A 22366-nucleotide genomic window follows, 5' to 3' on the forward strand; every position below is an offset into this window, starting at 1 on the left:
TTCCATCTCCAGGATCCACACAGAGGAGAAGATCAACTTCTGCAAATTGTCTTCTGGCTCCAACCTGTGTGCTATGCCAAGCAACTCCTCCTACATCCAAGAAATAAAAACATGAATTTAATTAAAATAACTTTACTCAACATAATAAACAATGAATTAGACTGTTTAAATGAAACCCTGTTTCATTTGCTTTTCTCCTGGTCATTTTCTACCATCTGATGATCCTAGCAATGGTCTTATATTTATGAGCTGGTTATTATTACAAAGCATTCAATAGCATGTGTCTGTAGAGTGGGATGGAGTGTGAGGATGTAAGTGAGGGAATGACTTTATCAGGCTAACACTGTAATTGAGAGCAGTACGAGTTTGGAGAAGGATCTTGATGCCCTTGTCTGGAGCCAGGAAGGAAGGAATTATTTGTCACAGACACTGAGATGGCAGTAGCCTGACAACACACTAGTGGAAGTTAGAAACTCATGGAAGAATTTGAGGCACATTACAGAGAAAAAACAAGGTTTGATGCATGGTTTAAATGGCGGCATTCATGAAGAGGAGACAGGAGGATCTCTATTTCTAGACTGGGCTACATGGTAAAATTTCATTAGAAAAACAACAGCAGCTTTGGCATTTGGCCCTTGATGGATAGAAGGAATGAGTGAAAGAGTCAAGATTTCAGGCTTCCTTATGTTTTGGTTCTCCTGAACACAATATCCAGCAGATTGTTGCAGATATAAATTTAGAACACAGTTAATGAAGCTGCAACAAAGGTGATTTCTCAGCCAAACATCAGAGAAGAGAGGAGGAGGATGTGCTTGTGAGGGCTGGGGAAGCTGTGGGACAGGTAGATTAATTCGGGTCCAAGAAGCATCCCAAAATGGTAGACAAAAAGTGAGGAGAGTGTGAAGCTCTGCAGGGACTTTGGGAAGCCCTAAGGGTATTAGTATGGTTAGAAGAAGCAGCAAGTAGGAGACGATCTGAAAGACACTTATCAGGCTGTCAACAAAACAGCATCACCAAGGGCTTGCGGTGCAGGAAGGTCTTCAAATTAATTTCTGAGACAGCCACCAGTTTAAAGAATCTTTCATGAAAAAAAAAAAAACATTCATCCTGATATCTTCATCCAGGTTGTATTTTCTAATCTTTCCAACTTTCAGAATTGAAAGTTGCAAAGAACCATCTTTCTCATATAGGAAGTGTGTGTAGCAAAGGTTGTGTACTTAAATATAACTACAAAATTCACAGAAAAAGAGTTTCGATCATGTGGAGAATGATTTCATTAAAGGAACATGGGAATTTTAGTTTACTAACTAGAATGGTTCTTTTATTTCCAATGAAGCCAGATATGATAAATATTTGAAATTAAATCCTGATATATAGAAACTCAGAAGATGAAATACTGACACACTTTAACTGTTAATTTAATTTTTTTTATTTGAATTTGTCTGTATGTAAACCACATACTTGCAGGTACCAACAAAGGCCAGAAAATGGTGTCAGATTTCATGGAACTGGAGTTACAGGTGAGCCACCTAATGAGGGTGTTTGGAACTAAACTTAAATCTTGCAAGAGCACCAAGTGTTATTCACTGCTGAGCCATCCTTCCAGCCCATAAAAATATTTCTTTACTTTTATTTTCTCAATATTGGTTGTGTACACAGAGAAACCTGCAATCAAAATGTGTTATTCCAATGAAAGAAAACATTGGAGGGTGATAAAATATACTGTAAATATGTTGGGGAAAAATGAAACCCAACCCTGCAATTATTTTTCCCTTGCTTGGCTTGCCAGTGCACATTTCACTTGTGCCCAGAGTGTTGGTGCGAACGAGTTTCAAAGCTAGGCTATATTTCGAAACAGAAGTCTCTTTGGAGTTCTTATCATTATAAGACTTCCTGAAGCTAAAATTCTTACTGAAATAATATGTGGAAACCAAAATTGCTTCCTCATAATTTGTCTAAGTTATTGAAATACAAGAGAAGTAAGAAATGGTCAACCTTGGTCAGATTATAAATGAAAATGAAGTATGAGGTGGAAGCCACTTGTGTTTCTATTATTGCACAGGAAGGACACGGACTCACTAAAGCAGATATTTTAATATAAAACTGAGGAATAGATTGATTGTTTCCATTTTTAAAATTTAATTTTCATTAATGTGTGTGTGCAAGCTTGTCTGTATGCATGTCACAAGCCCATAGGTCACCACAAAATCCAGTTGTGAGCATCAGCAGTTGTGAGCCACCTGAGTGCTCTTAACTGTTGAGCCTTTTTAAAATCGCAATACATTTACTTAATTTTTAATTATGTGCCTGTGTGCCTGTGTGCCTGTGAGTTGGTATACACCTGTGAGTGCATTGCTGTCAGCGATCAGAATAGGGCATCAGATTCCCCTGGATCTGAGGTTGCAAATGGTTGTTAGTTGCCCAATATTGGCAACTAACTTCCAATATGGAAACTGAACTTGGGTTCTCTTTCCAATTCTGTTTCGAAATATAGCCTGGCTTTGAAACGCGTTCACACCAACACTCTGTACACAAGTGAACTGTGCACTGGCATGGGTAGTGTATGGTCTTAACTGGTGAGTCATTTTTCCAGACCGAGGAAAATAGAAAGAGAGAGGGAGAAAGGGAGGGAAGGAGAGAGAAGAAGAAGAAGAAGAAGAAGAAGAAGAAGAAGAAGAAGAAGAAGAAGAAGAGGAGGAGGAGGAGGAGGAGGAGGAGGAGGAGGAGGAGGAGGAGGAGGAGGAGGAGGAGGAGGAGGAGGAGGAGGAGGAGGAGGAGGAGGAGGGAGGGGGGAGGGGAGAGATAGAGATAGAGATAGAGAGAGATATTGATTTTGCTAAAGAACAAAATGTGAGTTTTGTAGAGAGACTTGTTCCATGAAGGGAATTTTACCAGTGATTCCAGATCTTTGCCATTTCAGAAGCCTAGTTGAATGAAGTCTTACTTTTTTTAAAATCTTATTTTTTTAAAGTTGTTATCATTAGTCATCCTCGCTCTGCTTGGTGTACTTTATCTCCTTTTTTTGGACAACTAGTGTTGTCTTGATTTTGTAAAAAAAGAACTTTATTCTGGCAATAATATGTATTTTAGGCACATCTGATCATTATCCACATCTGCTAGTCAAAAGACAAGTGCTGTATGGTGCATTTGACTATACCTTAGCCTTTAGCCTTTACTAGCGCAGTGGTTTGAGAACAGGTGGGCTTGGATTTCAAGGGCCATGACGGTGGTACCAGGTCAGATATTCCATCAGTGGGAAGAAGCCAAACACTAGGTACAAGCCCTCAGCTCAGATGAAGAGAGTGTTTAGGTAATGCAAACTGGAAGAAACATCCAGGAACAAGGAAATTGACAGGAATGGAAGGCGATAGCACCTGGACAGCAGAGAAGGCTTTAGTATATCTGCCAAATGGTGGGAAAGCAGCCTGCCAGGCAAGTCATGAGCTACAAATACTGCCAAGGAATGTGCTGAATTGACTTAGTGATTATCCTGGGCTGTGAGAAGAGTAGGCAAGAATAAAGCCAGAGAGGCTCTGCAGTGCAGGCATGCCACATACTGAAGAACCAGAGTTTCACTCTTTGAGAAGAACCATAGGATATAAAAGGCACCCAAGGATTTGCTTTCCACCTAATCTCTGCTGCCCCGTCTCAGAAAACTCTTCACAGTAACAACATGTGGCTTTTATAGCTGCTTAATGGTGGTGATGTCTGTGCAGAAAATGCCCTTCCTTATTCAGAGAGCCCTTTACAAAAGCTATAGCCATTGTCAGAGAGGTTTATAAAATGCATAGAGATTTTATTTTTTTAGATGTCTATTAGATAGAGGGGCTGGAGAGACACGTCAGCAGGAGCTGTGTAAGAGGGGGACCGGGAGAAGAGGGGACAGATATTGGGATACAAAGCTAATACATTTTTTACAAGTGCTGTTCTTTCAAGGACCTGAGATTGATTCCTAATACCTGTGCTTGAAGTCTTACAAAGACCGATAACATTACCTCCAGAGAACCCATTGTGATCTTCTGCCTTCTGAGCATACTATACCCACATGGACATAAACATACTCAGACATTCAGTTCAGCACATACACACACAGTAATATCAATCATAACATCTTTAAAAAGTAGTCTGCTAGACTAAGTCTGTTAGAAAAACTATAACACATTATCACCTTTACATCAAAACTCTTTCACAATTAAATATTTGATATTTATTGTAGGGCTACCTAGGGTAAATATTTAAAATTATTGGATTGTATTATATTATGTTAAGAACCTGTAGGTGGAATTTGCTGACTATGACCAATCAACAAAAGAGAATATGGTGGTAGCTATAGATAACTCTTGGAATAATTGAGCCAGAGAATACATACAGCACTAATAAATTGGAAAAGATGAAGGAAGTCTATCAATTTTATTTGGGGCAAATTCAGGGAATGACATTTAAGAATAGCACAGATGTAAATTTAACATGTTTTATAGAGGAGAAAGTAGGGAAGGCCCTCAAACATATGGGCACAGGGGAAAAATTCCTGAACAGAACACCAATGACTTATACTGTAAGATCAAGAATTAACAAATGGGACTTCATAAAATTGCAAAGCTTCTGTAATGCAAAGGACACTGTCAATAAGATAAAAAGACAACCAGCAGATTGAGAAAAGATTTTTACCAATCCTAGATCCAATAGAGGGTTTATATTCAATATATACAAAGAACTCGATAAGTTAGACTCCAGAAAACCAAATAACCCTATTAAAAATGGTGTACAGAGCTAAACAAAGAATTATCAACTGAGGAATACTGAATGGCTGAGAAGCACCTACAAAAATGTTCAACGTTCTTATTCATCAGCAAATGCAAATCAAAACAACACTGAGATTCCACCTCACACCAGACAGAATGGCCAAGATCAAAAACTCAGGTGACAGCAGATGCTGGTGAGGATGTGGAGAAAGAGGACAGTCCTCCATTGCTGGTGGGATTGCAAGCTGGTACAACTACTTTGGAAATCAGTTTGATAATTTCTCAGAAAATTGTACATAGTACTACCTGAGGACCCAGAAATACCACTCCTGGGAATATACATAGAAGATACTCCAGCATGTAATAAGGACACATGTTCAACTATGTTCATAGCAGCCTTACTTATAATAGCCAGAAGCTGGAAATAACCCAGATGACCCTCAACAGAGGAATGGATACAGAAAATGAGGTACATTTATACAATGGAGTACTATGCAGCTATTAAAAACAATGAATTTACAAAATTCTTAGACAAATGGATGGATCTGGAAGATATTATCCTGAGTGAGACAACTCATTCACAAAACAACACACATGATATGTACTTACTGATAAGTGGCCCAGAAGCTCAAAATAACCAAGATACAATTCACAAAACATGAAACTCAAGAACAAGGAAGACCAAAGTGAAGATACTTTGATCCTTCTTAGAAGGGAGAGCAAAATACCCACTGAAGGAGTTACAGAGAGAAAGTGTGAAACAGAAACTGAAGAAATGACCATCCAGACATTACCCCACCTCGGGATCCATCCCATAAAAAAACACCAAAACCACATAATATTGTGGATGCCAAAAAGAGCTTGATGACAGCCTGATATAACTGTTTCCTGAGAGGCTCTGCCAGTGCCTGATAAATACAGAAGTGGATGCTCATAGCCATCCATTGGATGGAGCACAGGGTCGCCAATATAGGAGCTAGAGAAAGGACCCATGGAGCCAAAGGGGTTTGCAGCCCCATAGGAGGAACAACTATGTAAACTAACCAGTACCCCCCAGAGCCCCCTGGGATTGAACCAGCAACCATGAGTAACATATGGTGGGACTCATGGCTCTAGCTACATATGTAGCAGAGGATAGCCTAGTTGGTCATCAATGGGAAGAGATGCCCTTGGTCCTGTGAAGGTTGTAAGCCCCAGAATAGGGGAATGCCAGGACTAAGAAATGGGAGTGTGTGGGTGGGTTGGTGAGCAGGGGGAGTAGGGGAGGGAATAAGGGGTTTTGGGAGGGAAAACTAGGAAAGAGGCTAATATTTTAAATGTAAATAAAGAAGATATGTAATAAAAAATTAAAATTAAAATAAAAAAGAAAATTATAAGTTTATTTAATAAGGTACGGGCCATGGTGCACTGATTGGGCATGAATTAATTATCTGTTTTCTTTCAAATGAAACATAGATTGTGTACTATTCTGAGTTGTAAAGAAAATTGAAAAAAAATGCTGACCCCAGGAGACCAGCAAGAGAGAAAATATAATAAATACACACTATAAAGTGTACATATTGCATTTATTGGCAAATGTTATTTTTCCTAGATTTCGTCCTGTTTGGTCTATGTGGCTGGATTAACGACTACATGATAAACTGTTCTGCAGTATTTTATAGCGTCAGCGACAATCTCATTTTTTCTCTTAAGTCATTTTCTTTTTCTTATATGTATATTCATATTTATTTTTTGAGAATTTGGTACATGTGTACAATGTTATTTGATCACATTTATTCCCTACCCACCAAATGCTCTGTTCTTTTGTTTTATAATCTGTTGAGTCCAGTTTGTGCTGCCCATGGATGTAGGGCCTCCTGCTAAAGCACGGGCATGGTACCATGGGTTGTACCCCTGGAGAAAAATGATGCCCTCTGGTCTAGCAGTTATCAACTGACAATTGATCCTTAACTGGGTGTGTGGTTTTGCAAGCCTTTCAACCTAAGCCATCTCCTTGATTTGTAGCCCTAAAAAATGAGGTTCAATAAGTTGTAAGTAAAACTGTGTAGCACCATGCTGCTGGATTTTGACTTTATTACAGCATTTTAGATGTTGGCCCCATTTTCCATTTCTATTTTGGAATGCTCAGTAGTAGATGAATGGTTTATCTTGGAGATCATAGCATTGTTCTTGTAATGATTCCCATGATAACCTTTAAATTTTGTAATTTAAGGTTTTTATTTTCCTGGTACGTGCTTTACATTGAACATCAGATTAAGAAAGAATTATTAGTAGTCACATAGTTCAACTATCTTTTAAGATCCTTAACTCATTTGCAAGATCCAGATTAGTGAACCAGAATATGTTTTTTTTTTTCAAATATCTGCAGTGACAGGTAACTTTCTAAATCTGTTCAGAGACTGCTTATTGATAATTGATCTACCCCCTATCTTTTTGATTGATTTCATGGCTGGAAGTCAGCAAATAGGCAGACATCCTAACTGATCTATTTTCTACTATCTTCCTTTTCTAGAGTATATTCATACCTCCCTCTGAATCACATCCCTGAACAACTTTGAACATATGACTTCTTTGCACAAAAGCCTTTGGTCATTCCCTGTGGCCTACAGGGCAAACCAGAGCTCATTATCTTGAAATGACCCGGCCCTGACAGATGTCTGCATTTGGCTTCACCCATCTGAGTCTCCCAGGCTCCTCTTTGAGCTTAGTTGAGTTACCCACATCGATGCTTTGAGATCTTCTTTGTTTGTCAGCATCTTTTTCCTCTCAACTCCTTCACCTCTTTACTGTCTTTTAACCTTTTATTTCAGTGAGGTCCATATTGTGAGACCCTCTATCTTTGTGTTATGTTATAAGTCACTACAAACCCTTGCCCACACTCTGATGCTCTCCTTTTTCAATCACTCGGGGTGCACATTTTCAGCTCCATTGATTTTGTGATTAATCATAAGCTAACCCGAAGAGTTTTCATACTGTTATATATTGAATTATAATAAATCTTTTGTATTGATGTTTAATTCTTCACATTTTTAAACTTGGCTTCTTTCCCCATTAATTTCATGAGATGACTTGGTGTAAAGCAGATGGTTTCTGACTGTATTCAACCAAACTCTAGGGATTCCTGGAAACACAGCGTGGGGAAGGGAGGGTGATTGAGACTTGTGTATCTCCAGCTGCAGCCAAAACAGTTCTGCTTTGATCGTTTTAGATTTTATATTAAGCTTCTGCCTCTGATTATTTTCAAGGAAAATGCAGTGGCTAAACATATTTGAAAGCAAGATGTGGAAGAAAGGAGCCCAGGCTTGTGTGAAGGGACATGTGTATCTGGCATGTCTCTTTGCCCTAGTTTTGGTGACTAAAGTTTAAGGTTACAATAAGAGGATGCAAAGATGGTTCAGTGGGTGAGTATTTGTCCTTCTCTTGAAGAGGATCTGAATTCTGTTGCTAGAACTAATTTAGATGGCTCACTACCTCATGTAGATTCATCTCAAGGTAATCCTGTACCTTCTTCTCGACTCTGGGTACCTATAGTTATAAACACACAGACACACACACACACATACATACACACAGACACACACACACTCTCTCTTAAAAGTTTAGTTAAACTTCTAAGTATACAAGGGCAGAGTCTGTTCTCACATCTACTGTAAAAGCCTCTAATTTACATCAATTCCTTTATAATAGAGACACTTTTATAAGTGTAAATGTGTCCACTAAAATTATATTACAAATTCTATGGCCAAGTTGCTTGCTGGTTTCCATTGCATGTTTCACATATGGTTCATTATTTTGATGATAATTAAATATGAAGTAGGGAAATTATACTTTACTTTTTCTCTTAATCACCACAGAGCATGTTCATTTGTCTTTTATTTCTGTTTCTACCTTTAAGAAAGCATTGGACTAGTGTGTGTGTGTGTTTTTTTCTTTTTGAAGTCTTTAAAACATTTAACAATACTAACTTCAGAACAACAGATTTGATTTTTTTTTAAAGTGTCAAAATGTACAAGATATAAAATGTATGATGGCAAGATGGCAGATTGTAAAGGTGTTTGCTGCCAAGACTGACAATTTCAGTTCAATCTTGGGGCACACCGGATGGAAGCAAAGTCAACTCCCACAAGTTGTTTTCTGAACTCCACATCTGCACACACACACACACACACACATACTCACACAATATATTTACACACGCATGTGCACACATATGCACATGCATGGATATACACACACTGTAAGCCACAGTAAGATATTAGTTCTGTGTTAGCAAGAACATACTGTTTCACATAGTCCTGCTTCCCAGTACTCTGAGCTAAGCTGGGAATCCATGTACCTATGGCTAACAAGTGCCAGTGTTTGTTCTCAAGCTCCTCCTTCTTTAAAGGCACCATCTACAGAACAATTCAGTTTGAAACGTGGAAGACTTTAAAGTATAACATGTATCCAGTCCAAGTCCTTCTCACTCCTTATAAACAGAAGCCAGAGTGAAATGGGTTAGTATGTGAGCTTGGACTTATTTTAGTGGTGTGTTCTTCTGCAGGTTCAACTACAGACTGAAGTTCCCAGAGAAACAAGTCAGACTTCTTATAACTCACACATGAACTCAGGATTATTTTTTAATAAAAGAAAAATAGAAAATAAAATGAAATACTATGGTTAAAAAAGACAACAAACAGGGCAAGAAGCCTTACAAATACAAAAAGATAATAAAACGCCCAGTCTGATATGATGGCTACAGGCTGTTTTATGTCCTTGCTGTAGCAAATGCATGCCTTTTGCATCATAGAAGGGATGAGTTATATGTGCTAATGGGCTTACTGGTGTGTGTGTGTGTGTGTGTGTTGCTTTTTTGAGGCAAGGTCTTTCACTGAAGCTGATATTATTAGACAGGCTGGACAGTAAGCTCTAGGGAGATATCCTTTTGTTTCCACTCCTTAGTAGTGAGGATACAGCATTGTGCCATAGTACCTGGCACTTACCGGGGTGCAGAAAGCACCTCACCCACTGAGTCAGCTCCCAAGTTCCAAAGTGGGAGTTTTCCGTGATGGCAGGACTTTTGAAATTATGGAGAATTGGGTTCTGCTCCATGGTCTGGAAGTGGTTGAATTACCCACCAGGAATTTTTAGAAACCCTTAATCAATGGGTACTCTTAGTAATTTCCCCAGAGACAAGTGTCTGAGATGTATGGATGCATGGCCCAAATTCTGTCTGTTGTCTTTCCAAAAAAAATTGAGTTTCTGTGAGGCAATTGAGCCATTGATCTAGCACAGCACCTCATCAAGAATTCCTTGAAGAAACAGAGGGAAGTACTGATGTCCTGGAAGAAAATAATTCAGATCAGGGTTTTCCTTTTAAATTGTGTCCAATTGCATGCAGCACTTTGGAAGAAGCACCTTCAGTTTCACAGTTGCCTCCCTAGCGTGTTTCTGGTTGTGTTCTGGCAGAGATAATCTTGTCATGGGATATAACTGGCTGCTCTTGTTTAACAAAATGAGAAGAATATATTTTACAAACACACCTAATTGGAATGGCGCTGTTTGTAGGGATGATGTGCCACTGTCTGTATGAGAGATTTCTTTCCAATCAACCATAGTATGAAGGGACAGGAGCATCTACAATTCTCAGGGGCCCCGTACCTTCGGGGCTAACAAATGTCCAATGCCATGATCTTTATCCAGCTTCAGGGTATCACTACTTGTTACCAGGAAGCTCTATATATGAGGGACATGGACAGGGGTAGCAGAAAGTCTTTGTACAACAAATCAATAGTCTATATGAACTATAGCGATAAAGTGTCAGTTTTTGACTAAAAAAAATCTGTGCTTGAACCCTGGCAGTAGAAATGAGACCTAGGCAGGCAACTATTATTGAACCTCAATCAAATGATTTCCAAATATACAGGAACCATAACTGTCTCTTAGTTCAGCTGTGAGCACCAAAAGAGAACAATAGAAAGGGGCTAGTGAGGGGCTTGACATGTAAGGTCTGCACTATTCCATCAGACTTTCTTTTCTGTAACTACACAGTTTCTATATTGGGCTTACCTAGGAGTCACTGGCTGGACTTTTCTTTCTTTCTTTTTCCTTTAAAAAAAAATCAAGCACAGGAAGAAAGTTTGTCACAATTAGTCTCTGAACACTTTCAAGTTATGGACAGCATTTGTCAGCAGTGGCCGTCTTAATGCACTAAGTCACCAATGAAGGCATTTTGAAGCCACCAGCTCTCATGCTTTGCTAATATCCAGTTATTTATCTGAAGAGAAGAAGCAACTTAACAAAAAGCTGTATCTTTTTACTTTAACAAAAGGCGCTTCTATGGGAATCGTTTTCTCCCATTGCTTTGTGTCACTGTTGCTTCAGTGTCTATCAATATGAAGAGTCAGTAATCGAGGTATGTGCTCTCCATGTTACTTATACATCTCTATTTTAGAGAATACATTTGCATAATTCATTCAAAAATAGTGAAAAAAAAGCAAAATCTCTTCTTTAGTTTTACTTTAGTTGACTCTCATGTTGTTCAGAAAATTAAGTCTTAGTGCATTTAAAATAAAGCTTAGTAGCAATATCTTTATTGCTAGATGAGGGTGGTTTTCTCCTAAACCTTGAACTTGAATCTTCACTGAGCATTGAGTCTATTGTAAAACTCCTAGTTATTTATACAGTTCATGTAAAAGGCCCTGTGCATCTAACATGCCTTTTAAATAACTTGTAAAGTTCTGAGAGATCACACAGCAACTAAGACCATGTATTGTATGTGAAGATTGCCTGGTTTGTTCCCAGCCCCCACACTGCCACACTTAATAGCTAGTATCTTCAGCTCCAGAGCATCTGATGCCCTGTCTGGCCTGGCCTCTGTAGGCAATGCTTGTATGCATACGTGAGCACACACACACACACACACACACACAAATTACTTTTTATCCAGACCTTAAGTATAAATTGCATTATTTTATTCATAAGTGAAGAAGAGCAGAGATTGTTTTCCCAAGTCAACTACTTTATTATGTACCATTTATAAAAATAAACAGCTATAGAATGTCTGCAATGTAATTTCCAGTTCATTGTGAACACATTACCCATGTGCCTGAAAGTGACAATGTGAAACTGCTATCGTGTCTTCATGTGGGTTCTATGTCTTTAAGCTTGTACCAGTGTGTTATTTTTCTCTTTGTTCTCCATGAGGTTTAATTTGCATATTTTAGGGGAGAACCACAGTTCACTTGATTTAAGTATGTGTTACTGTACAATTATGTCAATCTAAAAGGTCGTATAATTGGAGTTAATATATATATATATATATATATATATATATATATATATATATATACATGTTTTCATCATTTTCATCATTACCTATCACGCAGGACAGGCTTCAGAGTGTTTCGTGCCTCCTTTATTCATTGAAACAATGACAGTATTATAAAATTTCAATATATTGTCTATACAAAAGGTACTTATGATTTAGGTACACACACATATGGTTAAAATTCATAATTTTATCCCCTAAGATGCAGATACGATTTTCATGTAGGTGTTAAAATTGGTAAGATTTTATAATGCTAATAGAAATACAGAGATTCATGACACTTGAGGGAGACTAGGAGGGTTTGTGTCAGCTTGGGAGTGAAGGATGAATTACTAGTTAAGAATCTTTGTTTTTTCAGAGGCCGTGAGACCAGTTGTTAGCATTCAAGTCAGGAGGCTCATAGCACCAGTGCCAGGAGATTTTACTATGACAGATATTCACTCAAGCTACACATATACAGGTAAATAAAAATAAAATCTAAATAAAATAATAAAAGTGATCTGGCTTGAAAAATGATGTGCTAGCTAATTGTGTGCCAACTTGACATAAGCATTTGGGAAGAAGGACCCTTCATTGAGTAAATGCCCCCATCAAATTGTCCTATGGGCAAGCCTGTCTTGTACTTTCTTAATTAGTGATTGAAGTGGGCCATTGCCATCCCTGGGCAAGAGGTCCCTGCTATTAGAAAGCAAGCTGAATGATTCTGAGAAACAAGCCATGATGCAGCACTGCTTCATGGCTTCTGCATCTACATCAGCTCCTGCCTCTAGTTTCCTGCCCTGTTTGAGTGAGTTCCTGCCCTGACTACCTTCAGTGATGGATTAAGATGAGGAACTGTAATTTAAAGTAAACTCTCTCCTTCCCAAGTTGCTTTTAATCATGTTCTTTAGCATAGCAATAGAAGCTCCAACTAAGACAAATGACAAAGAAGATCGCGGTGAATCTCATTAATATATGCTATTAATATGTGTTATAAATAACAAGTAATTAGCCATTTGGGAGGATAACATAATATTATTTGTGGAAAATTTATCTTTATTATTTCTAAATTGTTACAGAAAGTGCATGTTTTCTTTTAAAATACTGATTACTTTGGAGTTTTAAAATAACAATAATATTTTTCTCCCCCATGTAATCGACAAATCCACTTAGGTCTCATGTGCAGCAGGAAGTGGCATTTAAAGGTGTTGCCAGCTCAGCAGGATTTTCATGTATTTATGGCAATTTTGCTTCATTGTATCACTCAAAGCTGAATACATTTGCTGTTTTAAAGGGCAGAACCTCAGTTTAATTCAGTTTCTATGTTTCAGAGGGTTATTATGTCCTTTTCTTCTAATACTGCTTTGTTTTAAGATATTTGTTTTTCCACCTAGTTATCTGTAAATATCTGTGGCTACATGCATGAAGACTGCAGTACACATGCTTAACCACTGAGCTATCTCCAGGCCCCTAACATATTTTACATGATAAATTTCCACAGATTCAGTTGTTTGCCAGTTGTTTGGATAGTTCATCTTAATTGTCAACTTAACTGCATTTGGAATCACCTCGAAAATACACCTCTGGGCATTTCAGTTAGGGTTTTTTTTTCAGAGTTTTAAATGAAGAAAAAAGACCGTGCTTGAATGTGAGTAGCACTTAGAGCCCCATATTGAATAAGAAGAGTAAAAGGAGGAAGGCAACAGTCGAGCATCCTTTATCTGCTTCCAGACCACAGATGCAAGTGGTTATCTTGGTGGTTTGAATTGTAATGGTTTCCATAGATTCGGGTGTTTGACTATTTGGCCTTTAGGCAATGACACTATTTGGAGTTATAACCTTGTTGGAATAGGTGTGGCCTTGTTGGAGGGAGTGTGTCACTGTGGGAGCAGGCTTTGACTTCTCATAGCTTCAAGCTCCTCCTACTTGACTGGCAGTCTCCTTTGGCTGCCTACAATTCAAGATAAACTCCCAGCTCCTTCTCCAGCGCCATGTCTGCCTTCATGATGCAGTGCTTCCCACCATAAGGACCATGGGCTAAACCCCTGAAACTGTAAGCCAGCCTCAATTAAATGTTTTCCTTTAGAAGAGTTGCCGGGGTCATGGTATCCTTTAACAACAATAAAACCCAAACTAAGACAGCAACTCAAGGTCCTGGCTGTGATCCAGGAGTCAAAATTAAACTTTCATTAAGTGGCTTTTATCACATGTTTTGTGACAGCAACAGGAAAGTAGCTAGTGGAACAAATGTTTACTGAAGAACATTTGAAAGACTACACAGTCATGCATGTTACATCCATGTCACCAACTTCAATGAGGGAATCACCTTCCAGGCATGCACAGCTGCCATTTGGAATGTTTTGTGTAGAGCAGTGAGCACTGTGTCCAGCCTTTGAATAACAGTGAATAACTGATAACCACAAGCTGTCCCAGAGTTGAGCAGCAACTTCGTACTAGCTCCAGGATGGGAAGTGAAAATTTGATTAATTATTTTGTGCTTCTGTCTCCTGTTTGGATCTCCTTTTTCTCTTCTCTCATCAGCATGAGTAATTTCATTATCTTTTTCCAAAACAACATTGCTTGTTGTCTAAGATTCAACAATACCTTTTACAGTGTATTTCCTTCCATTGTATACTTGAACAAGTTATTTTGACCCACTACTAGGAAGATATTTCACTATTTTTGTATATATCTGTCTTCTTGTATAGGAATATTATTTAGTCAGAATGTTTTTGACATTCAAGTTTATGATTAATCTCAACTTCTTTCTTTAGATGAAGTTGAAGTGTATACCAAATTTGTAAGTAGTATTTATATTCTGTCTTCTCTCCCAGGCCGTGTGCCCTTTCTCTTTGCCTCCCACAGGCACTACATGCAGTACAACCCTGATCCTGGTCTCTGGGCTGGATTGCTATGGTCTGGAAGTTGATTGTTGAGTCTGTCATTATGTTCTGATTGCTATAGTTTTACATTTAGCCTCCACACTTTTCTTCTTGAGTATCTATTCTGTCATATTGCCACTATCTGTCTGTTTCCTTCTGTTCAGTCACTTTGTATCTAAGTGCTTGTCATATAAAGATGTGTATCTCAACATCTCCCAAAGCATCCTGTCAGGCTCTGCCTCCCAACTATCTCTGCTGCCACTGGCAGTGTATTCGGAAGTCCTATCAGAGTTGACATTACTGCTCATGCCACACTCTATAATTTTCTGCCCTCACTCTTCTGCTTTTAAATTATTTTTCTCCAGATTTTATGTCACAGTTTGGCAATAAGCCAGGTTCCATTTCCTATGCAGTAGTGCTGATTGAAGCCCTGGAACCTGAGAATGCAGCCCACGATTAGGATGCACACTTAAGGTGCAGAGACCTTGGTTCAATCCTCATCAGTTGTTATTTATTTCCCTGCATCTCTGTCATGGCTACAAGATTCCTTACTGTTTTCTAACATCTCATCAACGTTTGAATGCTCTGTTTAAAAGAGCTTGTAAGGCTCCTTGAAATCCTGACCTCAGTCAATGGGATAGGTTAAGCATTCCTCCTCCTCTCCTTTTGCCATTAATATTAAATATTGGTAGTGCTTCGTTTCTGCAACAGAAGTCCATTTGTGTGGATTACACTTAGGCTGAGTAGTTGGCTCTTCTTCAGAACTAAGAAAAGCCACCGATGGTACACACCAAAGCAAGGAAGCTGCTCCTTAGATGTTCCTGGATTTTATCAGTGCCTCAGAAAAGGTGAGAGGAGTCTGAGCTGGCCAGGTGGTCAGGAGAGACCCATCATGACAACCTCCATCTTCACATTAAAGCCACTTTGAGAAAAAGCCCCAGGGTCCTGTCACCGTCTAAATTCTCATGAAGTATCTTTGTTTAGCCTGTGATTTTGTCAAGTTCCAATTTCTACAACTATAGCACTAATCCCAAGAATTGTTAAAAATTCGTACAACCACTCTGGAAATCAGTTTGGCGGTTCCTCAGAAAATTGGACATAATACTACCAGAGGATCCAGCAATACCTCTCCTGGGCATATATCCAGAAGATGTTCCAACCGGTAAGAAGGACACATGCTCCACTATGTTCATAGCAGCCTTATTTATAATAGCCAGAAGCTGGAAAGAACCCAGCTGTCCCTCAACAGAGGAATGGGTACAGAAAATGTGGTACATTTACACAATGGAGTACTTCTCAGCTATTAAAAGGAATGAATTTATGAAATTCCTAGGCAAATGGATGGATCTGGAGGGCATCATTCTAAGTGAGGTAACATATTCACAAAGGAACTCACACAATATGTACTCACTGATAAGTGGATATTAGCCCCAAAACTTAGGATACCCAAGATATAAGATACAATTTGTTAAACGCATGAAACTTGAGAAGAACGAAGACCAAAGTGTGGACACTGTGCCCCTTCTTGGAATTGGGAACAAAACACCTATGGAAAGAGTTACAGAGATAAAGTTTGGAGCTGTGAAGAAAGGATGGACCATCTAAAGACTGCCATATCCAGGGATCCATCCCATAATCAGCTTCCAAACACTGACACCATTGCATACACTAGCAAGATTTTGCTGAAAGGACCCAGATATAGCTGTCTCTTGTGAGACAATCCTGGGGCCTAGCAAACACAGAAGTGGATGCTCACAGTCAGCTATTGGATGGATCACAGGGCCCCCAATGGAGGAGCTAGTGAAAGTACCCAAGGAGCCAAAGGGAACTGCAACCCCATAGGTGGATCATTATTATGAACTAACCAGTACCCCAGAGCTCTTGTCTCTAGCTGCATTTGTATCAAAAGATGGCCTAGTAGGCCATCACTGGAAAGAGAGGCCCATTGGACTTGCCAACTTTATATGCCCCAGTACAGGGGAATGCCAGGGCCAAGGGGTGGGGGTGGGTGGGGGACTGGGGAGGGGGAGTGTATTGGGGACTTTTTGGATAGCATTGGAAATGTAATTGAGGAAATTACCTAATTAAAAAAAATTTAAAAATTACTAATTTCAGTTAAAAAAATTAAGAAAGTAAAGAAATAAGCACTTAGTACTGTGTTAAACATACTTGAGCCTGGCTCCCTATCTGCCTCAAAGTGCCTTCAGTTAATAATGTAGGAAAAAAAATGAAATTTTAGGTTATTGCTTGCCCAGCAAGGTTGATACAGGAACATCTTGTTTAATTATGAGATGTTCTTTTCATAGAAGAATACATTTTAAAACATATTATTGTTTTGTTTGTAAATATGCTGGCGAGGTTTGGACATTGCCACCAGAGAAATATCTTCTAAACGGATTTCAAGAAAAATCTTAGAAGGCTATTGATTTTAGATAAATCTCATTGGTTGAAATTATATCTCTATTGTTTATATATGTGTATGAGTGTGTGTGTGTGTGTGTGTATGTGTGTGTGTGTATGTGTGCATTTATTTCCAAATTCTTTCTTTAAATATTTATTTTTATTTGTGTGTATGCACATGCCTGTGTGTGCACTCACATGTGTTACTGGAAGGTATCTGCAGAAGCCAGAAGAGGGATCAGATCATATTCATTGGAGCTAGAACAGGTAGCTGGGAGCTGGGAGTTTTGGAAATTGAACTCCTGTCATCTTCAATAGCAGAAAATGCTCTTTTGCACAGAGCCATCACACCAGTCCCTGAAATTCTTAGAGAACGAAGACAAGTCAAGAATATCAAAAAATTCATAAGTAGAAGGCAGGGGAAAGCAGGGCCGGGCATCTCTGAAATCAGTATCATAAAGAGAGCAGTGGAATATATAGTTATTAGTTTAGATCTTGGTTTGTTGTTCTATTAAATGATATATTGTATTGAACTATATGTTTTTCAAAGATGTGCACACCCTAATCCTCAGAACCCATGGATATTTTAATTCCTGTGGCAAAAGGAAATGCTGTGGCGAGGAGACTGTTCTGAATTCCAAGTGTATGTTCAGCAGTCCTTAGAAGCACAGGTGTTTTCTAGTTACGGTCAGAAGGAGACAGTGGGACATAAGAGTGATGATCAAGATGAGAGGGTAAAGTACTCTACCCACAGTATCTTCCTTGAGTGGTGAAGGAGCTGTGAGGCAGGGAATGCAGGTACCTAACAAGCTGGCGTTGGTCCTCAGTTAAGCAAGGTGTGCAGATAGCCCTGTGACCTGCTCTGAATTCAGCCAGCAAACCCAACAAGACAGGATTATGCCTTTCCACTGTTGGATCCAAAAGGAAATACAACTCCGAGGCTACTTGGGCTTGGACAGGGAACTCATGTCAGACCCAGGAACTGTGAGAGAGTAGGTTCTTGTGGGTCAGTTCAGCAAGGTAATAGTGATTTGTTACAGGTGTGATAGAAAACAAATACCAAGTGTAATTATTTTCACTTTTAAATTGTCATAGATGACAAAAGAGAAATATAATGATGTGACTCTAAATGAATTATTTTAATGGAAAAAAGAACAAAGACTTATCTATCCTCTGTAATTTGAACTCAGTGATTTTTTTCTATAATGCTGTTTGCTGGTGAATGGACAAATTACTATTGGTCTCCATGTGTGCTAGACAAATAGAACACTGAATTAAAATTAAAATTCACTTAGAGCATTGATTTTTAATGTGAAATGGCTTTGATTTTGCCTTCCTGTTTACTTGTCCATAAAGAATGAATGACATTTAATGCATTGTTGGAGTCTTCCTTGGTTCCTGTTTGTTTGTTTGTTTGTGTATTGAGCTAGGTCCTTGCATTTATCTCTGTTAAGATTTAGATCTTTCTGTGTCAAGCTCCCAAACAGTGTCATTATACTGCACCCACATTTGGTTAGTGTCTCTTGTTAGAACCCCTCACATTTTGCCAAGATGGATGCATTCCACTTGAATGGTTATGGACATCATATCTAGGAATTCATCTATCATTTTCTACAAATATAAAAATTTAAAAGTCCACATTTATCTTTTTCATTCTTCACCTAAAATCAGCTAATCATCTCTTTTCACAACATCATTAAACAACAATAAAATGTTGCATTTTCATTTGTGTATGTGTGTGTACTTTGTGTACTTGTGGTTCATGTGACCCTGAAGGCTATGAAGTAGAACTGGAGTGACTGGACATTGTGAACTGCCTGACATGAATGTGGGGAACAAAACTTCCATCTTCTGAAAGAACAGCTAGGACTCTTAACTTCCGAGCCATTTCTTCAGCCTTGTCTCCCCTCCCACCAATAAATAAATAAATAAATAAATAAATAAATAAATAAATAAATAAGGAAGAAAAATAAAGGAAAAGAAGAGAAGAGCCATCAGTCTTAATGCTGCTGAGACTGGTCAGGGAAGTAGCAGAGCTCTTCCTTATCAGGAATATAAACCAAATCCTGATGGCAGAGGAGAGTGGCAGGTGTGCACATTAACTTACAAGGAAACAGCTTTGCCATAGGTGTTTATCGTGGTGGTCTGATTCCCTTCTAAGCAAAATGTCAAGCAGTATTGCCACTAAATAGATTCATTTTATTATTTTAAGTAACATATTACATTAGCTCACACATTTTGTTTCTTCAAACTGACCTCTGCATCTTAAATTTAGAGTGGCCGTTAGTGTGGTGTCTTTCGTTGGTATGTAAATATTGAACCAAAAGAATGTAGATATGCAGGCAGATGATAAGCAAAGCATCCCACCCAGATAGTAAATATAGTAGGTTTCTGAGTGGTTAAATAGCTTTAGGGCAACAAACCACTCTGCTGTCTCTAAACACTTGACTAAGGATACATTTTTAAAGCTGAGAGTGCCTTAGTTTTTAAATGTGTAATAGGAATTACAATTGATCTTTTTATCTTCATCAATATAATGTGGTGTATTAGAAGCCCAACCAAGTGCTCAGTAGATACTAGCTATCATTTCCTTTGTTTTCAGACATTTTAAAAACACTCTAAGAAGTAGTTGCTTATGTCACACATTTCCATTTTTATTTAATCACCAAATGTCCATTAATGCATGCTAGAGATACCCAAACACTGCAATATGCAAAGTATCCATCTGTAGTTCTGCTGAACTTAAATTTATATGCTATAAGAGGTGTCTAAAAGGGGGAATGTAGGGCCTGGAGAGATGGTTCACTAGTTCAGAGCACTTGCTGTTCTTCCAGTGAACCCAGGTTCTATTCCCAGCACCCACATGGACACTCAAAACACTCTATAATTCCAGTTCAGGAAATTAATCTTCTGATGCCTGTGGTCACCAGACATACACATGACACAAGTGTACAAACAATACATCTATACGTGTAAAATGAAATAGTGTAAATATATTTGATGAGAATATGGACTTGATTAAAAATTTAAGAATACTGTTATTATCCTAAGTTAAAAACAACTTGCATCTAACACTCTGGTCAAAATAGAATTTTCTATTTTGTCTTTTTTTTTTAAATTTTATTAATCATTCCATTCATTTACATCTCACTTTCTGGTTACCCCCTCCATGAACCTCCCCATCCCATGATATCCCACTTCCTGATTACCTCTCCACCACCACCCCCATCTCACATCTGTTCTCCCCTGCCCTTTTGCCAGTATGAGAGTGTTCCCACACCCACCCACACTGTCTTGCCCCACCGTTCCAGCATCCTGCTACTCTGGGGCACCAAACCTCCCTAGGACCAAGGGCCTCCCCTCTCACTGCTGTTGGGCAAGGCCATCCTCTGCTACATATGTGTCTGGAGCCAAAGATCCCTTTAGGTACACTCCTTGGTTTGTGGTCTAGTCTCTGGGAGAACTGGGTGGTCAGTCCAACCTATGTTGTTCTTCCAATGGGGTTGCAATCCCTCTCTGCTCCTCCAGTCCTTCTGCCAGCACCCCCACCAGGTTCACTGAGTTCAACCTGACGGATGCCTCCAAGCATCCACCTCTGTACTGATCAATTGCTGCACAGACCTCCCCATAAACTGCCATACTTGGTTCCTGTTCACAAGCACCTCTTGACCACAGCAACAGTGTTGGATTTGGTATCTGCAGACATAATGTATCCTCAGGTGGAGCCGTTCCCCTTTTGGCCTTTCCTTCATTCTCCATTTAATTTTTTGTCCCTGTTCTTCCTTTGGACAGAGACTTTTCTGGGTTAAAATCATTTTTTATTAGATATTTTCTTCACTTTCATTTCAAATGCTATCCCCAAAGCCCCCTCTACCATCCTCCTGCCCTGCTCCCATTGAGATGGGTGGGTGGTTCCATCCCTTGACCCAGGGGCTGTGCTTATCTACTGGAGGTCGTCTCCACAGGTTCTAGATCCCCCTTCTCTGTGCAATATAGCTAAAGTCAATCCTATTGGGTTCTGGGATACTCATTTTTCCCTGGTATCTGGGACCCATCAGTGGCTATTCCCAATTCCTCATGCCCTCTGGTACCTATTTTTATTTGATTTCCTGACCCCTCTCTACCTCTCTCAAGTCTCCTCCAGATTCTGATACTGCCACCATTATTTCCTCCTCCTCCTCCTCTTCCTCTTCCTCCTCTTTCTCTTCTTCCTCCTCTTCCTCCTACTCCTCCTCCTTTTCCTTCTTTCTCCTTCCCTTTCCCCTTCTCCTTCCATTTTCCACAATCATCCTGTTCTTCCCTCAGTGCAAGACTGAAGCATCCACCTCTTATCTTCTTTCCTTCTATGCTCCATATGGTTTGTAGGTTTTATCATATGCACTGTGAGCTTTAGGGCTAATATCCACTTATTTGTGAGTACATACCATGTGTGTTCTTTTGTGTCTGGGTTACCTCACTCAGGATGATTTTTTTTTTCTTTTTTCTTTTTTCTTTTTTTGGTTAGGATGATATTTTCTAGTTCCATCCAGTTACTGTGGATTTTATGTCATTGTTTTTAATAGCTGAGTAGCACTCCATTATGCATATGTACCACATTTTCTGTATCCATTCTTCTGTTGAGGGACATCTGGATTGTTTCCAGCTTCTGGCTATTATAAATAAGGCTGCTATGAACATAGTGGAGAAAGTGTCCTTGTTATATGTTAGACCATCTTCTGGGTATATGCCCAGGAGTGGTATAGCTGGATCCTCAGGTAGTACTATGACCAATGTTCTGAAAAACTGCCAGACTGATTTCCAGAGTGGTTGTACTATATTGCAATCCCACCAACATGTTGAGCCAGAATCAATCCTCACACATAATACACATGCCCTAACACAGGCTCTTTTGCCTCATTTTAACATAAGTTTTATAAATATATAATTTTAAATCTAATGGTAATTCACAATTGTCTTGTCTTTAGTAGCATGCATTTTTCCTTTTTTAATAAAAAAGCAATGTTTTTGATTGGTTTTTGAAAATTAGATGCAATATGTGTACATAATTTTCCCCT

At 38.9% G+C, this 22366-nt stretch overlaps 1 protein-coding gene across 3 annotated transcripts in view; it reads left to right on the forward strand.

The window, feature by feature from the left end:
- The window catches only part of Ctnna2 (catenin alpha 2), a 1115747-nt gene that overhangs the window by 51754 nt on the left and 1041627 nt on the right, over positions 1 to 22366 (forward strand). For 2 of the 3 annotated variants that reach the window (XM_021164212.3, XM_021164215.2), the window contains exon 2: positions 12410 to 12511. The exons of the other annotated variant lie outside the window; for it this stretch is intronic. In XM_021164212.3, the coding sequence (XP_021019871.1) occupies positions 12478 to 12511 (34 nt within the window). In that variant the 5' untranslated portion in view covers positions 12410 to 12477. The remainder of the gene's footprint in view (positions 1 to 12409; positions 12512 to 22366) is intronic. 3 annotated transcript variants of the gene reach the window in all.

The sequence above is a fragment of the Mus caroli genome, unplaced genomic scaffold (assembly GCF_978045245.1).
Source record: "Mus caroli unplaced genomic scaffold, Mus_caroli_1 scaffold_7, whole genome shotgun sequence".
NCBI lineage: Eukaryota > Metazoa > Chordata > Mammalia > Rodentia > Muridae > Mus > Mus caroli.